The 23642-nt window shown below is 41.2% G+C and overlaps 1 protein-coding gene across 1 annotated transcript in view; it reads left to right on the top strand.

The window, feature by feature from the left end:
- LOC139738125 (active breakpoint cluster region-related protein-like) overlaps positions 1-22098 on the top strand; it is a 134410-nt gene extending 112312 nt beyond the window's left edge. Inside the window, exons 17-23 of the mRNA XM_071648786.1 lie at positions 175-336; positions 3213-3384; positions 3834-3911; positions 16896-16928; positions 19665-19799; positions 20988-21093; positions 21870-22098. Coding sequence (XP_071504887.1) covers positions 175-336; positions 3213-3384; positions 3834-3911; positions 16896-16928; positions 19665-19799; positions 20988-21093; positions 21870-22098 — 915 coding nt within the window. The remainder of the gene's footprint in view (positions 1-174; positions 337-3212; positions 3385-3833; positions 3912-16895; positions 16929-19664; positions 19800-20987; positions 21094-21869) is intronic.
- Positions 22099-23642: the final 1544 nt, after the last annotated feature.

The following is a 23642-nucleotide window of genomic DNA, read 5'->3' as shown; positions in this document are numbered from 1 at the left end:
AGAAAAAACTTGTGAGGCTTATAGGAGAGGACTACTGCATTCTCACAATTTTTCTCATAACAGAACACTATCTCAAGACAATACTTTATGGAAAATTAAGATCAATCATCAGGTTTCACCTCTACGCATTTTTCACAGTACCTGCCCTCTCTCAAACTTTTTGTCTCACAACAGGAATTTGCTCTTGATGTGGATGGGGCACGGACACTCCGTATCCTCTGCTATGACCACACCCGGGGTCTGGAGGATGAGATGTATGACAGGGGTGCCATCAGTCTCCTCAAGCAGGACCTGAGGGGGGCAGAGCCCAGGGAGTGCACTGTCCAGATGGACCAGGTAAGAAGGGTGGGGATACAATTAGAGGGGGGTGGGGGGGGGGGGGGCGGCAATACTGTAAAAGTGGATATTTTTGTGTGACTAATTTTTCGCGCTTGGCCGGGTCGGAAGAGTTTCGCGTGTTTTTAATTCCGCGGAATCAAGACATCACGCACAGGCACATATGGCAAGCAAAAATATTCACGCGCTTTTATTTTCGCGCTAGTTTCTGGTTGCGCGAAATGCGTGAAAATTTGAACACCGCGAAAATTTCCACTTTTACAGTATGTGGTTGCTGCATTTCATCAGTTCTGATCGCAAAACCAGATTTTGCTTTTGATATGTCTTGTGTAGTTCCATTAATATGATCAAAACACAAAACTTTATATTTGAGTGACTGTATTTGATAAGAATTGATATGTAATCCCATGAAGAAAATCAATACCCGGTACTCAAACTTAAACCACACACTATGGTGAAGATTTGCTAGTCTGTATTGAATTACACTCTTCGATGAAGATTTACAATATGTGTATGCCTCACCCAGATGAACAGAGTGGTCCAAATGACATGGACAAAAGTGTTTGGGAGGAAACTGCAGTTTGAGTGACACAAAGTCATCCCACATGGCATCCCCCAGTGGCCATAAAAATGGTGTCAAGGACATGTAGCCGTTAAAGTTGCCTGTCTTCATGTCCTTGTATCCATGCATGTTTGAACTAAACAACTCAGTCATTAAAACTGGACGACTCGTTGTCAAAATTCAGAAGAAATAAACTGATGGAGAGCAATCACAATTAAACTCTGAGCCTCCTGTAACTTGTACTTGTAAGTTTTGAGAGGAACATACCAGTACAGGAGAAGTACAGTGCTTACTTTAGCAACTTTCAAAATTCCCTGTGAGAATCCAGCATCATGTCCATGTCATACACTGGAGTGAACTAAAGGTGAACTTCAACCATCTGGGACTCAGGATCCCCTTTCTTCCTCTCTGAAAACTTTGAAGGCCTCCAGGACCCTCAGCTTACATATATTAGCTTTTGCTAGACTCCGACCCATTCAAACAGGAACACAAAGAGGCAGGCATCTAGGCTAAGGAGAAAGAAAGAAAGAACAGGGCCCAAGTTTTGTGGGGGTCCTCTGCTCAATACTGGAAGACATAGCTTAGAGAAACAAAGAGAGTATTACCAGCTTCTTTCTTTCTTCAGTGGGGATCCTACTCTTGAATCCTACTCTTAATCTTCATCTGTAATAGCTAAATTGGATGTAGAGGGTAACGGCTTTCAAATAGCATGGGAAGGGTTTTTTGATAGGTGTTTTTGTTTAATTCTTTTCGGGGGGGGGGGGGGTGGGGGGGTGGGGGATATATTACAGGTTTTAAACTTGATTATGCTGTGATACAATTCTACAATTAAATCTTGGTCGTGCAGTACAGTAAAGGAGTCCCAGGGAGGAGATCAGGGTTAATATAAACTGTATTGAAAACAATGCTGTGTCTGAAATGCAATCTTTCATACATAGAATAGTCTGTTCTTGTCAACTGTTCATGTGGTAGTGGTTCCCATGCCTCTACCCTTGGGCTAGAGCTCAGAGCAGTTAAATACTTGTATCCTGGATTGGACACACAATGTGTTGCTGCCAGCAGCATCATGCTCAGTTGATATGATTTGTTGTGGTAAGCTTGAAGGAATACTTCAGCTGGTCCACAGTATACCCTGTGCTGGAGGTGGGAAACAGGATTTTGCTGTGATGCATGGTGTAGATAAGAGTTCTGCTCAGTTTGTCACTCCTTATACACATTTAAGAGGGTTAGGCTCTAACGTTTTGCCATGCTGCAGTGGAAATAGAGACTGTGTCTGCTGGAAGTCCAGTCAGGGATCTGAGATGATTTGGTGAATTGGGAGAGGAGGAGGGTATCGATTCACAGGTGGTAGAGTTTGTACCTTGAGTGCATCCTATGGCAGGAGGAAAGACTGAGGACCGGTGGGTAGCGACTGATGGTGTGATCCATGCTCCATCGTGGTAGTGATGTAAATAGTGCTCTGCCCGAGACCACATCCAGGGTGTGTCATTTCCCACTCAACCTCTCCTTGATGATCTGCGTGTAGCTTTGGATCACCAGAAAGTGCATGGACTCTTTGCAAGACAGCATCACTCAGGATGAGAATAAAAATGTCTTGAAACTATTAGTGAAACTATTACGGACTGTCTCAGGACCAGAGAACCATCGTATAGCACCCTAGGGATGCATCCAGTCTGTGGCATTACATCCAAGATTTCAAATTGACTTCACAGACTAACATAGAAGAGACTTGCTTCATGAATTCTGATTTGCTAATGTATCATCAGTGGCATTAACACGTGGATGGTTCTTTGTAGCGCCTTGTGCTCTGAGTGGTTGTTTTATTGTGTATTTAGTCTGGATCCTTGTTGTGATGAGGAGTTTGCTTTCTAAGGTATATCACTGTCTTCATCTTCTGTACAATTCAATGTGTATGTGTAATATTATACCACATGTGATTATCACCAACTCATACATTGTAGATGAGGCACTATAAATCTGCTCATTTTCTTACCTTCCCCTATCTCATGTCCCTGCTCCTCTCTCTCTCTTTCACCTTTTCCCCCTCTGTTTCTTCTCTTTCTCTCTGTAAATTATCTATTTTGCTATCTCTCATTCTCTATCTTTGTACTTATTTGTCAATCTATGTGCATAACAATCCATTTATTTTTATGTCTATCTATTTTTATCTCTTTCTATCTCTCTATCTGTATATCTGTCAAACTATCTATATATCTCTCCAATCTATTCATCTACCAATCTATCTATCTGTTTATCTATCTCTCCTGCTGTACCTTCCTCTCATCATTGGTCATGGTTCCCTTCCCCTCCACAGCTCCAGGTGGATGTCAGTCTCCGCTTCGAGTCCTCGGAGCGGACCCTCAAGCGGGTGCAGTCCCGGAAGAAGATGGGTGTGTTTGGGGTGCACGTGGGCACCCTGGCTAGCCGGCAGGGCAAAGACATCCCAAACATCATCACCATGTGTCTGGAGGAGGTGGACAAAAGAGGTGAGGTGTCAAGGGGTTTCCCCTCCCTTCAAGTCTTATGATTCCTAGAAATAGGTGTTGTTGGTTCCAAATGGAAAAAAAAAAGAATGTCAGAAATACGATATAGAATATAAGGCTAATCGAACTCCCGTTTAAAATAAAAAAGGTAAAATTTGTTGGGGGGGGGGGAAATAAGACAAACATGAATGTAGGGCCCATGCCTCAAAATCAGAGGGTAGTCACCCACCCCCCTCCCCCAATCTTTTCCAAGTTGAGATTAATGTTTTGTGAAAATCAATATCTCTTGGAGATGCTACTATTGGTTGTTAAGTTGCTGACATTGTAGCCTACATTTTGCTTGTATTATGTGACACTGTCCAAGACACAGAGGTCCCCCCCGTGCGCATCCCTGGTAATAAACCACTGCAGTGTTTGATATGTTTCACTTTTCTTCTGTCAATTGTACATAGGTACTCAGGAGATGGGTATCTACAGAATATCAGGTTCATCAGCAGACATTCAGAAGCTGAAGAAAGCTTTTGAGCAGAGTGAGTTTTCTTTTCTTTCCCCCTCTCCATCTTGCTCATTCTCATTGGTTTATGACATTTTGAGATGCAGAGTCAAATAGTCAAATAGTAGACTTTATGAGATGGATGGATGACTGAATAGATGAATGTTTGATGGATGGATAGATGGATGCCTATGGATGGATAGATGAATAGATCGATGAATGGATACTATTTTTAGATGGATGGATGGATGGATGGATAGATGGATGGATGTATGAAAGACTGGTAGAGATAGATAGAGGAGATAAAGCCTAATAAAGTGGCCAAATATTGATATCACAGTTTGGTTTTCTTAGATTCACTAGACTTCTAGATTTCTAGTGCTGTATAGTTTGTTCTGCTTTATTTTCAAAATCATTCCACAGAAATAGGAAGCGACCCAGCAACCAGATAAACTATTAAACCTTTTTAGAAAATTTACTTTGAATTTTAGATGTGTAAGTGTTAATAGGTGTCCAGGCATTTTAGCACATTAGTTCAACTAAAAAATGGCACAAGAATATATGGCATGATTAAAAAAAGAATTATAATTTCTGCATCTTTTTAGACTATGTCATTTTGACAAGAGGCAGTTATGATATCAAAGTGGATTTCTAAACAGTTGTTAAATGTCTAGTTTGAGTGTAGCAAAATCACATGGTTTTGCTACTTCTCCGTTCTTTCTTCTGTATTCCATTACATCAAGGTTTATGGGATAATGTTACATCCTTCATGTTTACAGTTTAGGGACAAACCATAAAGATTGTTTAATAGCTAATTCATATGAGGGAGGGAGAGGGAGAGAGAATAAAAAATGTAGAGGATATAGATTCCCACTGACATTGCTTTGTTATATAAGATATTGACTATGCTACATGTAACAGACCAGTTATGTTAATCTCTGCAACTAAGCAATGTACAATTTGAATTGGCAATAGTGCCTTACTTGAGTCTAGTTTTGAGACTAATCTTGTGAGTCTGAGAGGTGTAGACTACGCTCTCACTTCTTCTTCTTTTTGCTGAGGTACAAAACCCTATTGTGTGTGTGGCTCACACACCCTATTGTTTTAGTGAAAGCATGCAGCATTGACCATACTGTGTTCAGGGTTGTGTGCAGTCATCAAAATGTGGCTGGGGGACCAGTGAAACATTCTGGAGCAGGATGATGGATGAAAGCTAGCATGTCTTAGCTCAAAGGTTCCAGAAGTTTCAACAAAGTTGTGGAGAAACAAGAGGCCTGAACTTGGTGAGAAACCTGGGTTACAATGCCTGGACTATGAAAATGACAACTTTGTTATTATATAGTTGTACAATAAGTGACAAGTGTGAGTTTGAAGCATGATTTGTCAAGTTGTGTAAAGAAAGGTTGTAGTCAGTGCTGCTGAGGGCAGCTGCATTACGCAGAGTTACTGCATAAGCTAAGGTATGGTACCGATGGTGCAGATAAATGTGTGTGTTATACCTGGCAAACTAGAGAGTAACTTGTCACAATGCTATGTCATATATGAAGGATACTGGTTGGCTTCATGATATTAGAGGGAGCTTGTGTGATTACTTTTGGGTGACACAGTAATGTATGCTCCAATGCAGGCAAGCCGTTCATGTTTATGCATAGTGTTTCCATTGGAAGTTTGATGCTATGCAAGTATAAATAGTCACTGTGTAATCACTGAAACTTTGAAAGGTGACTGATTATAGGTGATAAGTGATCCGGAGTGATTGTGTAGTAAGAAATAAGGGAGATGAAGGAAGACAGGGTATGCTGTTTCATTCCTTTCCCTAGGAATAAGGTTGTAGTTTTATGGCATAGGTTGCAGTGTGAGTGAGAATGCCATATTTCAAGAGTCACTTCATGCTGTGTTCATAGTTTAATGAGAATGATGGAAATAGAAGGTATGACAAGTATCCTGTATGAGGTACACCGTACGATGGAAACGGTATTAGCTTTACCATTCAGGCATTGAATGATGGTACGTCATAGCACTCTACATGGGGTATAAGGTAGCCTTAGATACATGGTATCGATCCATCACCCAGAGAGATGATGAACTAGTTGTATCTAGGTGTAGTGGTGCAGTGTACTAAAATTCGAGAAGTATGCTGTATCGGCTATAACATACACCTACATTGTATGTTACTGTAGCATCAATGTGTTGTATATTCTTCTCTATGGAGAGTGTGCCAGATGGGATATGTTACCATACTCGCTGGAATGTATAATACGGATGACACTGGCTAGGTGTTTGATAGGAGTTATCTGTTATGACAAATAGAGTCTGTGACTCAAATTATAGTGCCGTTAGGTACAACAAGACACTAAGACATTCATGTTATTTTTATGTAATGTTGATACTACAGAGTTCAAGTTCACTGAGTGGCTTGGAAGTCACTGCACGGAGTCGAGTCTCGAGAGAGCTCAAGAGGGGTGAGTTGTAGTAGGGCAGTGATAAGCATATAGGCTAGCAAGCTCAACACTGCTTAATTTGTACACAGGTTGTTGTTAAAAGGAAACTTGTTTCAGGAAGTTTTTGGTCAGTTGAAATGTGCTTTGTTTAATACATTTCAGAGTTGATGTTGTACGATACAGTATATTGGTGTTGATAGTCCTACAAGCCTGTTTGCTGACAAGGTAATATCATTAAATTTGTGCTGTTTGTAGTACATATAGCAGGCTGTGAGTTATTTTGCATATTATGAAAGCAGATGTTGGGACATATACACTGAGTCCAAAACAATACAAAGCAAAATAAACAACAAAAAAAGGGGGGGCAACTATATGCATGTGGTTGAAATAAATCAGAAGGGAGTACATTGTATATTGTGAACTTAAAGAATAAAGATGATTATCAGTGTAGATAATCTTCAGTGACAATGGTATAAAATCATATTTGTACAATGGTGTATGGTAATGAAAACGATATGGATGGAAAATCATAAAACGTGATATTGATGCTTCCATTACAGTTCACATGGATTGGAATGCTGAAAAGCATGAATGAACAAAACTTAAGCATCAGTTGTGAAGTATGTTACAACAATATGCAGTTTGTAGGTATGTTACATGGCCATTGTGTAAGTCATGGTTTGTTCTTTGTTGTTGTTGTTCTTTTCAGGGTTAAGCCACCCTCAATTAAAGTCTGCCACTATACTGAACAAATGATGGAGTCCAATGTCATTTGTCTCAAACCTGCTGTGTTACATTTGGCGTAGTCGGCAGGATAGTGGTTTTGAGGGTGGATACCTGGTTTGTGCATTAGAACCCCCTCTTGAGGATGTTCGGCAGGAGACTGGAGGAGACTACCAAGGAGTGGAGCGTGGTGCCTGAACTGGACTAAGGGGAGTGTCAACTGCTGCCTGGGTTCTACTACTGGACCACGGGGATGAGCAGACTGTAGAGAACAGGACAACGGAGACAAAGCCTCTAACTTTGTGTTGATGTATCAGAACTGTCTCATTTTGCTAGGTTGTTGTTGTTTGAAGAAATAAAGCAATTACATGTGATTGTTGTTTCATTGCTATCAATAATTATCTTGGTAGGGGTCAGTATTGCTTTGTTTGTGTACCCTTAGCTATTGGTAGGCCATGTCTACAGAAAAGAAAGATGCAGGGAATGGAGAAGGAGATGGTGTGGATTCAGTGGAGACACTGAAAGAAGAACTACAGAAGCTCCAAGCTGAGCTTCAAAAGATGAAATGTGAAGATGGGTTCTCGGGCGCGAAGGAAAAAGGGCCGCCAGTCGTGTATGTCGCAACAGACAGACAAATCCGACGCTTTAGTGGCGATGGTGGTCTAGAGGAGTGGATGTCAGATGTGCAAAGTCTTTTGGCAGATAGACCACACCAGAGTCCTAAGGAGAAACTGCAAACCGTTCTCAGGTACACAAATGGAGCGGCACGAATGGAGTTGACAAGTCGGGAGGATGTCACAACCGCAGCAGAAGCCTTCCAGGTCCTAAAAGCAGTGTTTGGTGATGTGGGGACGGAAGCGTCACAAAAGAGGAAATTCTTCAGCAGAGTGCAAAGGGGAGGAGAGAACCTCATTGAATACTCACATGAGTTAATCCGACTTCTGCAGACATGGAAAGGACTGGGTAGTCGAGATAAGGATGAGACTCTCATCTCCCAGTTCATTGAGGGAGTCAGTGATCCGGATCTGCGTAGAGAACTCCTCCGCCGATCAAATGAGCAGCCCTCCACCTTTGTCCAGCTGCGAGACTGGTCCGTGCAGTGGGAAAAGCAAGGAGGAAGTGTAAGGAGGAACGTCGCTGCCCAGAAAGCCGAAGTCAACGCCCAGGAAGCTGGAGCAGATAGCCTGACGAGGGTTTTGGAGGTTCTCCAGAAGCAAAGTCAGTTGGTATCAAACCTCCTGTGCCAACAAGAAGAGCACAACAGAGCACTCCATCAGCTCCTGGGGCAACAGAAACCACAGCAACAGCAAAGCCGCCCACGCTGGCCCCCAGGATGTTTTCATTGTGGAGAGATGGACCATATCAAGAAAAACTGCCCACACCTACAACAGCGTGATTTAAAAGGGTAGAGCCCGCTACTCACCAGGAAGTAGCGGGCAGAGTTTCAAACAGCAACCCAGAACACATCTTGAGCAAGACCATAGGAAAATGTCCTCAGACAAAGGTACACGTACAAGGTGTAGCAATGTTGTGCTTGTTGGATTCAGGGTCTGAAGTTTCAACTATCACAGAGAGTTTCTTTTGTCAGAATTTCCATGGACACACACTCCAAGATATCCCTTTCTTGAAGTTGACGGCAGCCAATGGATTGGCCATCCCATACTGTGGTTATGTGGAACTGGATGTCACAATAGGTGAACATACTCTACATGATATGGGATGGCTAGTTGTTAGAGACTCTGAGAACAATGAAACGCGCAATAGAAAGGCACAGCGTCCGGGAGTCATAGGAAGCAATATCCTCCGGATAATTCGCTCTTCCATCCCCTCAAAGGTCTTGGACGAGAACTTGGTTTCCACCCTGTCCTTGTATGCGGAAGCTAATGACATGTCAGCAACTACACAGAGCGACCAACCACACGGATACACTAGAGTATTGGGGAAACAGCCGCTCCTTATTCCAGCAGAGAGTGTGAGAACAATCACAGCTTCAGCCCGAGGACATGGTGAGACAATGCTCATCGAAGAAGTAGAGGAGAGTTACTCCCATCTCCCACGTGGAATTAGTGTTCCCCCATCAGTTGTTCGCTCCTTGCATGGACAAATTCCAGTGACAGTTTACAATTTCTCCAGAGAGGACCAATACCTACATCCCCGCACACTTCTCGCAAAAGTGAGCTACCCTCAGGTAATCCAGAGCTACCCCAAACATAGAGTGGTGACAGTATCTGCAGAAGAAGTCCTTGTTCAACCAGGTCCCATGCCAGAAACTGGAAACTTGGAGGAGTCAGAAACTGATGTTTTTGCTAAACTGGATGTTGGAGACATCAGCCCAGAGGAGAGAGATAGGTTAAAGACTCTCATTGCTCAACATGACAAAGTGTTCAGTAGGGGAGATCATGATATGGGCTATTGTGACAAGGTGAAGCATTCCATCAAGACAGTAGATGACACACCAGTCAAGCTTCCATACAGACGTGTTCCACCCAGTCAATGGGAAGAGGCCAGGGAGTTTCTCGAAACACAGTGTTCCATTGGTGTGATTCGTCCCAGCACCTCCCCTTATGCTGCTGCAATGGTACTGGTTAGGAAACCGAATGGAAAGCTAAGAGTCTGTGGGGATTTTCGCATGCTGAATGCAAAGACAGTCAAGGATGCCCACCCCCTTCCAAGGGTAGATGAGGCTCTGGAGGTGCTGAAGGGAGCCAAGTACTTCGCAACCCTCGATCTGGCCCATGGATTCTGGCAGTGTGCAATTGAAGAGGACGACATACCCAAAACGGCATTTCGAGCTGGTCCTTGGGGCCTATACGAGTACACAAGAATGCCCATGGGCTTGTGTAATGCCCCAGCAACCTTTTCACGGTTGATGCAAGCTTGCCTAGGAGACGTTAACCTACAGAGCGTAGTTGTCTACCTTGATGATGTACTGGTATTTGGCAAATCCTTCGAAGAAACCCTGGAAAGGCTTGACATGGTTCTACACCGCTTGCAGGAGTTTGGTTTGAAGATCAAGCCAGAAAAATGCCATCTCATGAAGAAGAAAGTCAAGTACCTAGGCCACATTGTTTCAGAAGCTGGAATCAGCACTGATCCCGACAAGGTAGCTGCTGTACAGTCATGGAAGATCCCAGAAACGGAGACAGAGCTGAGATCATTTCTGGGATTAGCCAGTTACTACAGGCGATTTATCCAGGGCTTTGCCTTGATTGCCAGACCTCTGCATGCCATCCTGGGTCCCACAACCAAGCAAAAGGCAAAGCGAAAGAAGTCTAGCACAACTCATGACAGCCGGCCTTTCAAGGAAAAGTGGACCAACGAATGTACTGCATCCTTTGCCAAATTGAAGCACTGCCTCACGTCCAGTCCTCTGCTAGGATATCCTGATTTCCAATCTCCCTTCATTGTTGAGACCGATGCCAGTTTCGAAGGACTGGGTGCCATACTGTCACAGAAACAGGATGAACGAACAGTAGTCATAGCGTACGCCAGCCGTACCCTCCGTCCAACTGAACGCAATGATGCCAATTACAGTGCCATGAAATTGGAACTGTTAGCGCTTAAATGGTCGATCACAGAAAAGTTTCGGGACTACCTTCTGGGAAACGCGTTCACAGTACTAACAGACAACAACCCCCTTGCCTACCTAGACACAGCCAAACTGGGAGCCACGGAAATGCGCTGGGTTGCACAACTGGCCCAGTTCAACTTCAAGGTGAAGTACCGGTCTGGGAAAACCAATCGCCATGCTGACGCTTTGAGTCGTAACCCCATCCCATTGGAGGACGATGTCACAGAAATGGACCAGACAGACGTCTTATCTGCCCTGACCATGACCAGTCGAGTCTCGAATGAATTGAAGTCTAGAGTCGAAGAGTTGATGACTGAAGCTACATCAGCCCAATTGGTATCAACAGTGACAATAGATGAGGTGAAGACGAGGTCAAGCATCATCAACCCTGTGGGATGTTCATCCTCTCTTCCAGGTTACAGTCAAGATGATATCCGGCGATTGCAGGAAACAGACCCCGATATCAGTCAGTTTCTTCAACTCAGGGGGTCTGGACACACGCAGAGTGCACATACCATGAAGTCCCTACAGAAGAATGTTAGGTGCTATGCTCGGGAAACTGACCGCATTGTTTCCGTTGGTGACGTGTGGTTCCGTGAAGTCACATTCCAAGGACGATTTGTTCGACAACTGCTGCTCCCGACTTCTCTTAAGGGCAGAGTCCTCGAGGAGTTACATGACAATCTCGGCCACCAAGGAGTAGACCGTACCCTGTCCCTGTGTAGGAGCCGCTTCTTCTGGCCAGGCATGCCGGTGGATGTGGAGCAGTACTGCAAACAATGCCATCGTTGTCTGGTTGCCAAAACCAAGCCCAAGATTCGCCCAGCCATGCAGAGCATCCTAGCCCGGAGACCTCAAGAAGTGATAGCCATCGACTTCACGGTCTTGGAAAAGTCATCAAGTGGACTTGAGAATATACTGGTGATAACCGATGTGTTCACTAAGTTCTCGCAGGCTCTACCTACCCGAGATCAGAAAGCACGGACAGTAGCAGAGGTCCTAGTCAAGGAGTGGTTTGTACGCTATGGGGTTCCAAGACGCATCCATAGTGATCAGGGGCGTTGCTTTGAGGCGGACATCATAAAGGAACTGAGCCACATGTACGGCATCAAGCGGAGCCGAACCACCCCATACCACCCAACTGGAAACGGGCAAGCCGAACGATTCAATAGGACAATGCACAATCTGCTCAGAACCCTGGGAGACGACCAGAAACGGAAGTGGCACCAGCATTTGCCTGAACTGGTCTTTGCATACAATGCGACACCCCATGCCACAACAGGATACACACCCTACTTTCTGTTCTTTGGTCGAGAACCTCAACTACCGATTGACCAGCTTTTCAGACCACCTGAGGAAGATGTTACTGCCTCCAACCTAGATGACTGGGTATGTACTCATCAGAGACAACTAGAGGATGCCTTCGAACGTGCCTCTAAGAACTTTGAGAAGGAAGCACATCGCCGACAAGAGGCCCAAAAGACAAGTGGATCTGATGTTGACTTGGAAGTAGGCCAAAGAGTGTTGTTGCGTCAACAGGCCTGGAAAGGAAGGCACAAAATCCAGGACATCTGGCAAGGCAAGCCATATCGTATCAGAACTAGACTGGATCCAAGTGGACATGTATATGAAATTGAACGTGTTGATGGATCAGATGGCATCAAAGTGGTGAATCGCACTGACCTGCTGATGATACCAGAGTCCATGGAAATATCGCCGGGGTCCAAGGAAGGAACTCCTCCTGATGTTGCCCAAGAGCCGGTGCAACCTCCAGATCAGATCCCGAATGGGCAACCGAGTGACTATGACATTGCCCAAGCTCTGAACAATTTAGGAACTCAAGTTGTGTCTTGCCCACACACACAGAGAAACCCAGCACAAGATCTGGCCCAATCTACTGATGGACTTGCGGAGGACTTCAACTTCCGTCACCAAGGTGGCCAGACCAGGGACCAACCCCAGACGGATGGTGGGATCGAGGGTGAGACTGACTTCGAGACTGATGTTGTGACTGATGGTGAAACTGATAATTCAGATGTGGAATGCATGCATCAGCTTCCTATGCCCCGGAGATCATCACGATCCACAGCCGGAAAGAATCCCAATCCATACAATTTACCGAGATCGGTAATGAGTGAAGAAGTTGATATTTCCATGTTAAGTCCTCGAATCCTGAATGTATTCTGGTAATCATTCAGAGTAAATACCTGGAAATTTTTGTTGTCTTCCCTAGGCAATATATGGATTGTCTATTCAGCATGATGACCTTGTGTATATTCTGTGAAGATTGATTGGTTGCTGGGACAGCAACAGTTTAGCTGGGGAGAATGTAACAGACCAGTTATGTTAATCTCTGCAACTAAGCAATGTACAATTTGAATTGGCAATAGTGCCTTACTTGAGTCTAGTTTTGAGACTAATCTTGTGAGTCTGAGAGGTGTAGACTACGCTCTCACTTCTTCTTCTTTTTGCTGAGGTACAAAACCCTATTGTGTGTGTGGCTCACACACCCTATTGTTTTAGTGAAAGCATGCAGCATTGACCATACTGTGTTCAGGGTTGTGTGCAGTCATCAAAATGTGGCTGGGGGACCAGTGAAACATTCTGGAGCAGGATGATGGATGAAAGCTAGCATGTCTTAGCTCAAAGGTTCCAGAAGTTTCAACAAAGTTGTGGAGAAACAAGAGGCCTGAACTTGGTGAGAAACCTGGGTTACAATGCCTGGACTATGAAAATGACAACTTTGTTATTATATAGTTGTACAATAAGTGACAAGTGTGAGTTTGAAGCATGATTTGTCAAGTTGTGTAAAGAAAGGTTGTAGTCAGTGCTGCTGAGGGCAGCTGCATTACGCAGAGTTACTGCATAAGCTAAGGTATGGTACCGATGGTGCAGATAAATGTGTGTGTTATACCTGGCAAACTAGAGAGTAACTTGTCACAATGCTATGTCATATATGAAGGATACTGGTTGGCTTCATGATATTAGAGGGAGCTTGTGTGATTACTTTTGGGTGACACAGTAATGTATGCTCCAATGCAGGCAAGCCGTTCATGTTTATGCATAGTGTTTCCATTGGAAGTTTGATGCTATGCAAGTATAAATAGTCACTGTGTAATCACTGAAACTTTGAAAGGTGACTGATTATAGGTGATAAGTGATCCGGAGTGATTGTGTAGTAAGAAATAAGGGAGATGAAGGAAGACAGGGTATGCTGTTTCATTCCTTTCCCTAGGAATAAGGTTGTAGTTTTATGGCATAGGTTGCAGTGTGAGTGAGAATGCCATATTTCAAGAGTCACTTCATGCTGTGTTCATAGTTTAATGAGAATGATGGAAATAGAAGGTATGACAAGTATCCTGTATGAGGTACACCGTACGATGGAAACGGTATTAGCTTTACCATTCAGGCATTGAATGATGGTACGTCATAGCACTCTACATGGGGTATAAGGTAGCCTTAGATACATGGTATCGATCCATCACCCAGAGAGATGATGAACTAGTTGTATCTAGGTGTAGTGGTGCAGTGTACTAAAATTCGAGAAGTATGCTGTATCGGCTATAACATACACCTACATTGTATGTTACTGTAGCATCAATGTGTTGTATATTCTTCTCTATGGAGAGTGTGCCAGATGGGATATGTTACCATACTCGCTGGAATGTATAATACGGATGACACTGGCTAGGTGTTTGATAGGAGTTATCTGTTATGACAAATAGAGTCTGTGACTCAAATTATAGTGCCGTTAGGTACAACAAGACACTAAGACATTCATGTTATTTTTATGTAATGTTGATACTACAGAGTTCAAGTTCACTGAGTGGCTTGGAAGTCACTGCACGGAGTCGAGTCTCGAGAGAGCTCAAGAGGGGTGAGTTGTAGTAGGGCAGTGATAAGCATATAGGCTAGCAAGCTCAACACTGCTTAATTTGTACACAGGTTGTTGTTAAAAGGAAACTTGTTTCAGGAAGTTTTTGGTCAGTTGAAATGTGCTTTGTTTAATACATTTCAGAGTTGATGTTGTACGATACAGTATATTGGTGTTGATAGTCCTACAAGCCTGTTTGCTGACAAGGTAATATCATTAAATTTGTGCTGTTTGTAGTACATATAGCAGGCTGTGAGTTATTTTGCATATTATGAAAGCAGATGTTGGGACATATACACTGAGTCCAAAACAATACAAAGCAAAATAAACAACAAAAAAAGGGGGGGCAACTATATGCATGTGGTTGAAATAAATCAGAAGGGAGTACATTGTATATTGTGAACTTAAAGAATAAAGATGATTATCAGTGTAGATAATCTTCAGTGACAATGGTATAAAATCATATTTGTACAATGGTGTATGGTAATGAAAACGATATGGATGGAAAATCATAAAACGTGATATTGATGCTTCCATTACAGTTCACATGGATTGGAATGCTGAAAAGCATGAATGAACAAAACTTAAGCATCAGTTGTGAAGTATGTTACAACAATATGCAGTTTGTAGGTATGTTACATGGCCATTGTGTAAGTCATGGTTTGTTCTTTGTTGTTGTTGTTCTTTTCAGGGTTAAGCCACCCTCAATTAAAGTCTGCCACTATACTGAACAAATGATGGAGTCCAATGTCATTTGTCTCAAACCTGCTGTGTTACACTACATACTAATAGTAATGATAACAGATACCATGACAACGGCTCAAAAACCTGTCAGCTGTTTGTTTAATGCTACAGCAGGGTGCTGCTGTGTTTACGGGTAAATTCTTATGAGTGCTGTGTGCAACAGGGTTCACAGGAGTAACTATGTGTGTGGGACATGTACCATCCATGCTGTCATGCTTTCCAGTCATACAATTTGTGGAAATCTTGCCATTAATTTGTTGTTTTGCAAACAAAGCTACAGACATGAGCACGGTCCGTAAATGGTCTTTGACCTTGAGTGGACAGTAAACATTGACTGGAATTCAGAAAAGTGTTTGTAGTTTGAATTAGATAAAGAAAGAAAAAAAATGAAGTGAAGCATACACAGTGGCAATTATCACATGAATGCATTACTCATATTTATCTGGTTACAGCAGCTGCAGATACAGTATATATCAATTACTAATATGTATATTCAGCATCATCCTTTTATAATCATAGCCACACCTATTTAAAGGGAGAATGATTGTTAATAACAAACTGACATGTTTTTGTGTTTGACACTTTTCATATCCATTTTGACCATAACCACATATTGCAAGCATTTTATGATATGTTTGTCATATAATACTGCAAAGTAACAGGAGTACAGATTCAATTCTGTGCTAAATCTCATTGTCTGTACAACAGAAATGAGTTGTGCTGGTGCAATTTCACTTGTGTAATAGAACCAGATAGGTTTAGATATATTTAGATTTTTTTTTCAAGTCGATTTTGTGCTAAATTTCATTGTTTGTATAGCAGATATGAGTTGTGCTATTGCAATTTCACTTGTGTAATAGAACTTAGATAGGTTTAGATGTATTTAGGTTTTTTTTAAATAATCCCTTTACATTTTCATTTTTTCACCTTAAGTGTGAGAAACACACAAAGGTCACTTTGATCCAAGGCCAAATACAGCCCAATGAACCAACAAAAATGTACATGCTGTAGATCACTGATTCTAGAAGCTGCTAGAATTTGCCACGTCAGTATTAAATTCTTCTGTTTGGTTGTTTTTATTTCCCCACATATTAGTAATATATTTGTAATGTGATACACATGCATGTTCTTTTAAATAGTTATGATGAAAGTGTACACTGCCCAGTTTACTTAGCATTTGTGATATTTTGATTTGGACACACTCAAAGGGTTCCTCACAAATCAAAAAAGAGACAAATTTGTAATACTTAATATATACAGTTTGCCATCATAATATTGTTTCTTTTTTATAATGTCAGATTTTGTTTTCAACATTTTGTTACTGTTATTTATTCCTTGTTTGGTAGAAAAGAAGTTCCTTGTCATTTTCTTAGATGGTAGTCCTTTTCTACTGAATGGCAAGAAAATTTCTGCTACTGAAATGACAAACATACTCCAACTCTATGGTATCTCTGATTCATTTTCATCTAAACATAGTTTATTTTACTTGTTAACCTTTCCATCCTTTCATTTCTCACTCGTAATTTGACATATGCTAGTCCAAAGAGTATATCAGAACGTAACATTTTTGTTTGATTGTTTTTCTGAATGATCATACTGTCTAATACATGTCATCTGCTATCTGCTATTCCTCCTCAACGCGTGTATTTAACACTCTCAAATAAACAGCATTCCATGATCCGTCTGATGTGAATGAGATCGGTATGTTTAACCTACTTCATCAGCATGTATACGTTTCTATGTGCATGCCGCAGTGAAAATGACTTTTGCGACTGACATTTTGTTTGTGATTTCCGTCAGATTTCTGTTGTTTTAGTTGTGCGTATGCACGCCATCCACACAATGCATTACCAAGGAAAATGCTTTCCCCATACCCGTCACGCTGTGACTAATCATGTTTTTGTGATTATTCCTTGGCATGTCCCCTTTTCATTTATGTTATTTGCCCCTTTTACTTTTATGTTATTATCATGTTATTTTTATGTTGTGCTCAAGTGTTCAGACCCGTGTGAAACATTCTTAAATATCACTGTTTGCTGTAATAACATTGGACCAGATTTGTATTACATCCCTTCTTCCTTCTGATTTTAATATATGCAGTGTACTTCAGTGCTTCTCTGTATGAAATTGAGGCATGGTAGTACGACTGATTGCATGTAGCCATATTTGGGTTACAAATGAATTGATTTATGTTTATTTAATTTCATTTGGGATTTTACAGTTATATTATTGATATGACAGACTTAGAATTATTTACCTTCATTTTTATGCCCTGTTCAACAAAGCTGTGTGTCGATTGCATAAGGTAAAACTTTGCACACCAGGGCCTAGTTGCATAAATCTACGGCAACTTTACAATTAATGGTAACTCTGCAATAAATGGTAGCTACCATGGCAACAATATTCCACAGCCAATCAAAGCCAAGAAAATCATTGATGGCCACCATTGATGGGAGTTACCATTTATTATTAAGTCACCATAGAATAGATTGATGCAAGAGGGCAATAGAATTGTTCCTCCAAGTGTTTCCGCATGGATACTTGTATCAAGCAGTTTCACAATATGGTGGCCTTCCCATGAAAAAAGTAGAGTTCATATAAATTGACAGGCATAGTCTCCATAAAGTCTTTCGTATAATTGATCATACATACAGTAACTGCATTATCTTTACTTCAGACTTTATGTTTTGCCTTTGTGTTTTTTTTTATCTGTTTTGTTTTTTATTTCTGTTCCGTGTATTTTTTTTGTCTGCAAATATGTGAGATCCTTAAATCTCGTGAAATTCTTGCGATATAATTGTATGATAACAGAGGGGACATTTCATTTTTTTTTTTCAATTCAGTTAGTTCAGCAGCTCACTTTCACTGCTGACTGAATGTAAAGTGGTTCACAAGAATTTTGGGTTTTAATTTTATCGCTTTCAAATGTTTGTATTTGCTGCCTTTTCACTTTACAGTTTATTGCTTGATGAAAAGTGAATTTGAACTTATGTTTAGCTGCTCAAGTTTGAAGATTTTATTATAATTGTTATTTTTTTTTGCTGAGGTATATCAAGCCCTTTTTGTGTCTGAGAAATGAGTTATGATTTACACTTAGTATAATTTCTGTGTTTCTATGTTTACCTTTCTGCACTGCTAAGTCACTTTTATGTTGAACAACACACATTCTTAGTTTGCACTAAAAATCACTGCAGCCGTGACAACAAGAAGCTGTGAGAACAAAAGGTTTTAAAGACTTTCACTGACAAATCTGAGGAATCTCTATCAGCCTGATAGTTTTAAAAGATGCATTAGACTTTGCATAATGTCAAAGAAAAACTCAAAAACTTTGTTTTTAATGGGGGAGGGGAAGGATGGCCAGAAATTTTTATCTAAAATAAATTGTGACTGTTTTGCAAAAAGGTATTTCTGTTATCCATGAGGAAGTGGTATATATGACTATGATAACATATCTACATGGTATGTTCATAATTTCAGTAGATTGAGGTAAGGCCATGACTCTTTTGCAGCTTTCATATTTTGTTTATTGCCAATGAAGTGGGGGTTACAGGCTTGTCTCCTTCCCAGTGCATTTATTTCGTTATTTCTCTTGAGTTGTGGTAATCGTTTTAGCCATTCACCTTATCTTTTTTTAAATGATATGTACCAGATATCCCCAAACATTCCCCATTTCCATACCCACCAGCTTGCATGTTGTAATGGTATTTGAAGATGTCTTACATGTGATTACTTGGTGGTTTGTGTTTGTTTCAGAATTTAGTTGACATAGCATGACCCTTCACGGGCAGTAATGCTATGAATGCAAAGAACAGTGTACTCTCCCACACTCGCACAAAAATCTTTCTCCCGCTCTTTGTGGCAGGTGTTGTAAAGTTGTGAACTCGACATATCAGTGAAATACTTTAGAAAGCATCTTTACTTCAAGGATCTTTTAATAGAAAGGAGTCAGAGACATTTATAGAGTAAATAGAAAATTCCTGTAGCCCGTCACACAATCTCAGATGTTTCCGACTGGGATATAAGCCGTATGGAGTCATGCCTAGAGACATAGATAAATTTTTCGAGATACACTGTTCATGTTGTGCCTCCAATACAGAAGAGAGCAAAATCATTTGCCATCAGATTTACAGGTCTGTGTGCTCCCTTGTACATTTTCTCCCGGGTAACAGAGTTAACATGCAAAGCAGAAATGTCACTCTTTTGTTATTTCATGTTTCATACATGTGTCACTTTGAATATATTATCACTCATTACTGCATGGGCATGTACAGGTGTGATAGCTATTATCCCTGCTAAAAGCAGTACACTGTATATGAAATATCAAAAAATACACCTGTATGTCTTTGTATTGGTGTTAAAACAGATAACGGATCTGCTCATAATTTGTACACTTCCCTGTTACCATGGCAACTTCTCTCTCTCCTTTCTCCCTGGCAGATCGTCGAAATGTTGCCACCATGCTGAAACAGAGTGACATCCACGCCGTAGCCGGTCTGCTGAAGGCCTACCTCAGGGAACTGCCCGAACCACTCTTCACCCACGCGCTCTATCCGAAATTTGTCGAAGGATTACGTAAGTTTGTTTGTTTTTGTTTGTTTGTTCATTTTCCATCTGAGAAGATGGCTGGATAGCCCATATTCAGCTACGTTAAGCTGGTCTTCTATGGGGGTCCAGTTGGATGTGAGGTGGGGACCACTTCACCGGGTTAAACACCCTGCTCTTTACGATGAATGAAGCGGGATCCTTTACGTGCATGAGTTGTTACTCTCTCATACACGGGACCTTCATTTTATGTCCTATCCGAGGGACAAGTCAGATGACTGAAATCTATTTCTGACTGAAGCAAAACAAAGAGCAACACATTTCCCCCAGTCTCTGCTTTCTGTGAATTTACCATTACTGTCTTAGAGAACTTGTAAGTTTCTACTGTGGGAGCCAGGCATTATGCTGTCTAAAAGAAAGCGAGCAATGGAAACGTTGCTGGTGGCTTGTCTTTGCTAATAAATTGGTTCACATACTATTTCATTTGCAGAGTCTGTATGCATTACAGCAAGAGGGGAAAAATGAATAGATTGATCAAGTTTGTGCTTCTTGTTGTTTCTAATATTAAGCAGTCTTCATATGCCACAGTGTTTGCTATAATGCTCTGATGTGGCATCAGAGCTGTTACTTTTACTAATTTTCACAAGTGTTGGTATTAATGGTAAGAATAAAGTATATATTCATGGATGTGATCCATTGGGCTGGAATGGCAAAGTCTTTGTGATGGTGAACTAAATTAATCTCCTTTGATAGTTCATTCAATCTTTTTAGAAAGAATGCAGTACATAGTGAATTCTTTTCTAGAGTTCCTCCAAGACATTTGAACGAGAAATGACATTTGTCGAAAGAAATACATGAGTTCCTATTAGCCAATATGGAAACTCACCAGAGGCCAACAACAGGAGGGCCTACTTGCGTAGATAAACTCATACTAAAGATATTTTATGTGTCTCACACTCCCCTATTAAAAAAAAAAAAAATATATATATATATATATATGAAGTCCAACTGTAAATTGCTTAAGATTTTGCTGTTATGAGGATTTGGTCTTGATATGACTTGATCATTTTCAAACATATCTCCTGTCGTGCCTACTTTGCTGTATTGAAATAGAAAAGATTTTTTTTTGTTTTTTTGTATGTGGTTTACCTAAGTTATCATATTTAGGCTTAGATGATAACTCTCATCCATTTTGTCCTACTCTCTTTTGTCCCTTAGAACTCACTGACCAGTCAGCCAAGAAGAGGTGTTTCTTGTCCCTCCTAAAGCAGGTCGTTGAACCCAACAAGACCATCATCTTTCTCATCTTTAATCACCTCAGGAGGTACGTAATGATGATGATTATGATGATGATGATGATGATGATGATGATGATGATGATGATACTGTCACGACTACTGCTTCTACTATTACTTCCACTACTACTACTATTGTAAATAGTAGTAATGATTATAATTTGGTAAAAGTTGAAACTTTTTTTTGTGTGTGATTAATTTTGCACTGTGGACCAAGTTTAGTGACCTCTGCTTCTTTTTCATGATTTCTTCCAATATTAAAAGTAATCATGTGTTGTCATTAGTGCTACAGTTAAGTATAGCACAAATTAAAAAAAAAAATCACCATTGTGAATCATTTCATATTTACAGCTATAGGAGTGCTAGTTGGTACATGTGGATTAGTAGAAAAAGCAGCAGCTGATGCAAAATACATGTATCAAAGTACCATAATGATAATGATAACAGTGATAATGATTATGGTATCCATAATGATTATGTTAATAGAGGATGTGGTATTATCTCCCAGAGGCATGAAATGGTGTGTGATTTTATCCTGTTGTTTATTTTATCTGTGCGTACATTCCTTATTAACATATGTTTTACCAGGGATAGAAGATTGAGTTTTGAGCCTCTGAAGTATATATCGGTATGTGCACATGCACCGCCTGGTGGCATCGCATGCCAAGCTTTCTATACACAACTCTGCAGTCCGACATATTGTATGTCATTGAGGGAACTCAATCGATACTTTCTGATGTGATTGCAAGGTTCTCACATCCCTCTCTCCCTCTCTTTCCCTCTCCCTCTTCCATTGGCCCCATAGAATTGCCAAAGAGGAGGAAAAGAACAAGATGTCGCTGCACAATCTGTCCACTGTCTTCGGCCCCACCCTACTGGGCCCCGCCGTCTCCCAGGCCGACCGGGACAAGCCGGACATCCTGGCTGAGATCATGGGCATGTCCAGTGTTATCTCCCAAGTTGGCATCCTCCACTTCTGCCTGGACCACTTCACCGAGGAGAGCCTGCAGAACTTCACTGAGACGGACCTATAAAACTTATATCGCCATGGCTGGAGTTGAGAAATACATGTATCTGGGGAGGAGGGGAGAGGGGTGAGGAGTGAAGGGGATGGGATAAAAGGAGAAGGGATTGTAAGTAGAACATAAAATAGGATTAGATTTTCAGTGCGCAAGAAGACATGGAGTCATTGGAGCGATGAATCACCTGCAGGCGTGCCTGTTTCCATGGTAACACATTTGAAGACACCTGATTGGATAATTTTTCTTTACAACTATCAGTTCTTCTTGGTGATGGGCAGTGGTGGGATTTCTTCCTGAACAGTGACATCGTACGAACCTGATGTTTTGATGGGGATGGCAGGATGGGAAGGGGGTGGGGAAGGTAAAGAAGTGTGACCCTGTCTCCATGGTGATGACCTCACACTTCTGTTCTGTCTTGGGTCAGGAAGTACGTTCCCTGCCCTGTCCATGAACAACACAGGATTGAGCTGGAAAGCCAAGGCATGGTAGATAGTGTGTCCGCAGAGAAAGTGTGACTTTGTTGTGAATAAGAATGACAATTAAGCTAGTTATTAAGTCATTTATTAAGCTATGGCATGAAATAAGAGGCAATGTTTTCAGTGGTTCATTTTGCATTCTTGCATGTTTATTCAGGAGATGCATATATCTTTTTTAATCTCTCTTTGTCTCTTGAAAGATAAATTTCTGCCAAAAGGTTTTGGAAGCTTGCCTGATATTGATGATGCAGGCAATGTTGTTTTATTTTTTGTTATTTGGCTTTCTTTTTTTTTTTGCATTGTGATTGCAAGCTGTACTGACTCCTACGTATGCTGGCCCGTAACGTAGAAGAAAATTTTCCCCATACTGACACATTCTGTCAGTACCAACCACCAAGTTCCATGTATGATTTTTGTGGAAATCATTGCAGCATACTCCTACTCCTGATATGTTTAGCTTTTGCATTTTTTGTACACCCTACCAATTCTCCGTTGGACTTCTTAAACTTCCTCATGTGGTAAACCTATTCTCGGAAGTGCTATCTTGTGTCTTTGAACATATCAAGTTTGGAAAAAAACAAAAAAGCCTTTTTTATATTCAGTGGCCTGATTTGCATGAGAATGCGTGCACGTCTGTTTGTTTGTGCATTCAATGAGTGACTCCACTGTGTTCTTCATTTGCATATCCCTGTGCCTGCTCTAAATCATTGATATCACTAGCCTTATGAGCACCATAGAGTGCATTTAGAGTGATTGCATTTATCCTACCATTTTCAGATGGGGAGGGGATGGGGTCATAATGTATAGAAAGCTTAAGGTTGGAGGCTTGTCTATTAGTCACTAGATTTAGTGAGAAATGTTATGTTATAACGGTTTTTATTAGGTAAATTCTGGATTGCTGGCGCTTTGAAACTGTAAAATTTTGAGGCTATGATAGTTTGAAATTGACTGAGGTATGGAGAGTATGCAAAAAAAAAAATTGTGTGTGTAGGGGGTGGAGTGGGGGATTGGAAAGTGCTTTTATCATAAGGGATATGATAATGCTTTCTGTCAGTGTTTGGAAAAAAACAACAACAATAC

The sequence above is a fragment of the Diadema antillarum genome, unplaced genomic scaffold, assembly GCF_040938485.1.
Source record: "Diadema antillarum isolate AM-2024a unplaced genomic scaffold, OU_Dant_1.0 seq00000723_RagTag, whole genome shotgun sequence".
NCBI lineage: Eukaryota > Metazoa > Echinodermata > Echinoidea > Diadematoida > Diadematidae > Diadema > Diadema antillarum.
Note: the sequence above shows the minus strand (reverse complement) of the source record. Positions and strands in the feature narration are given on the sequence as shown.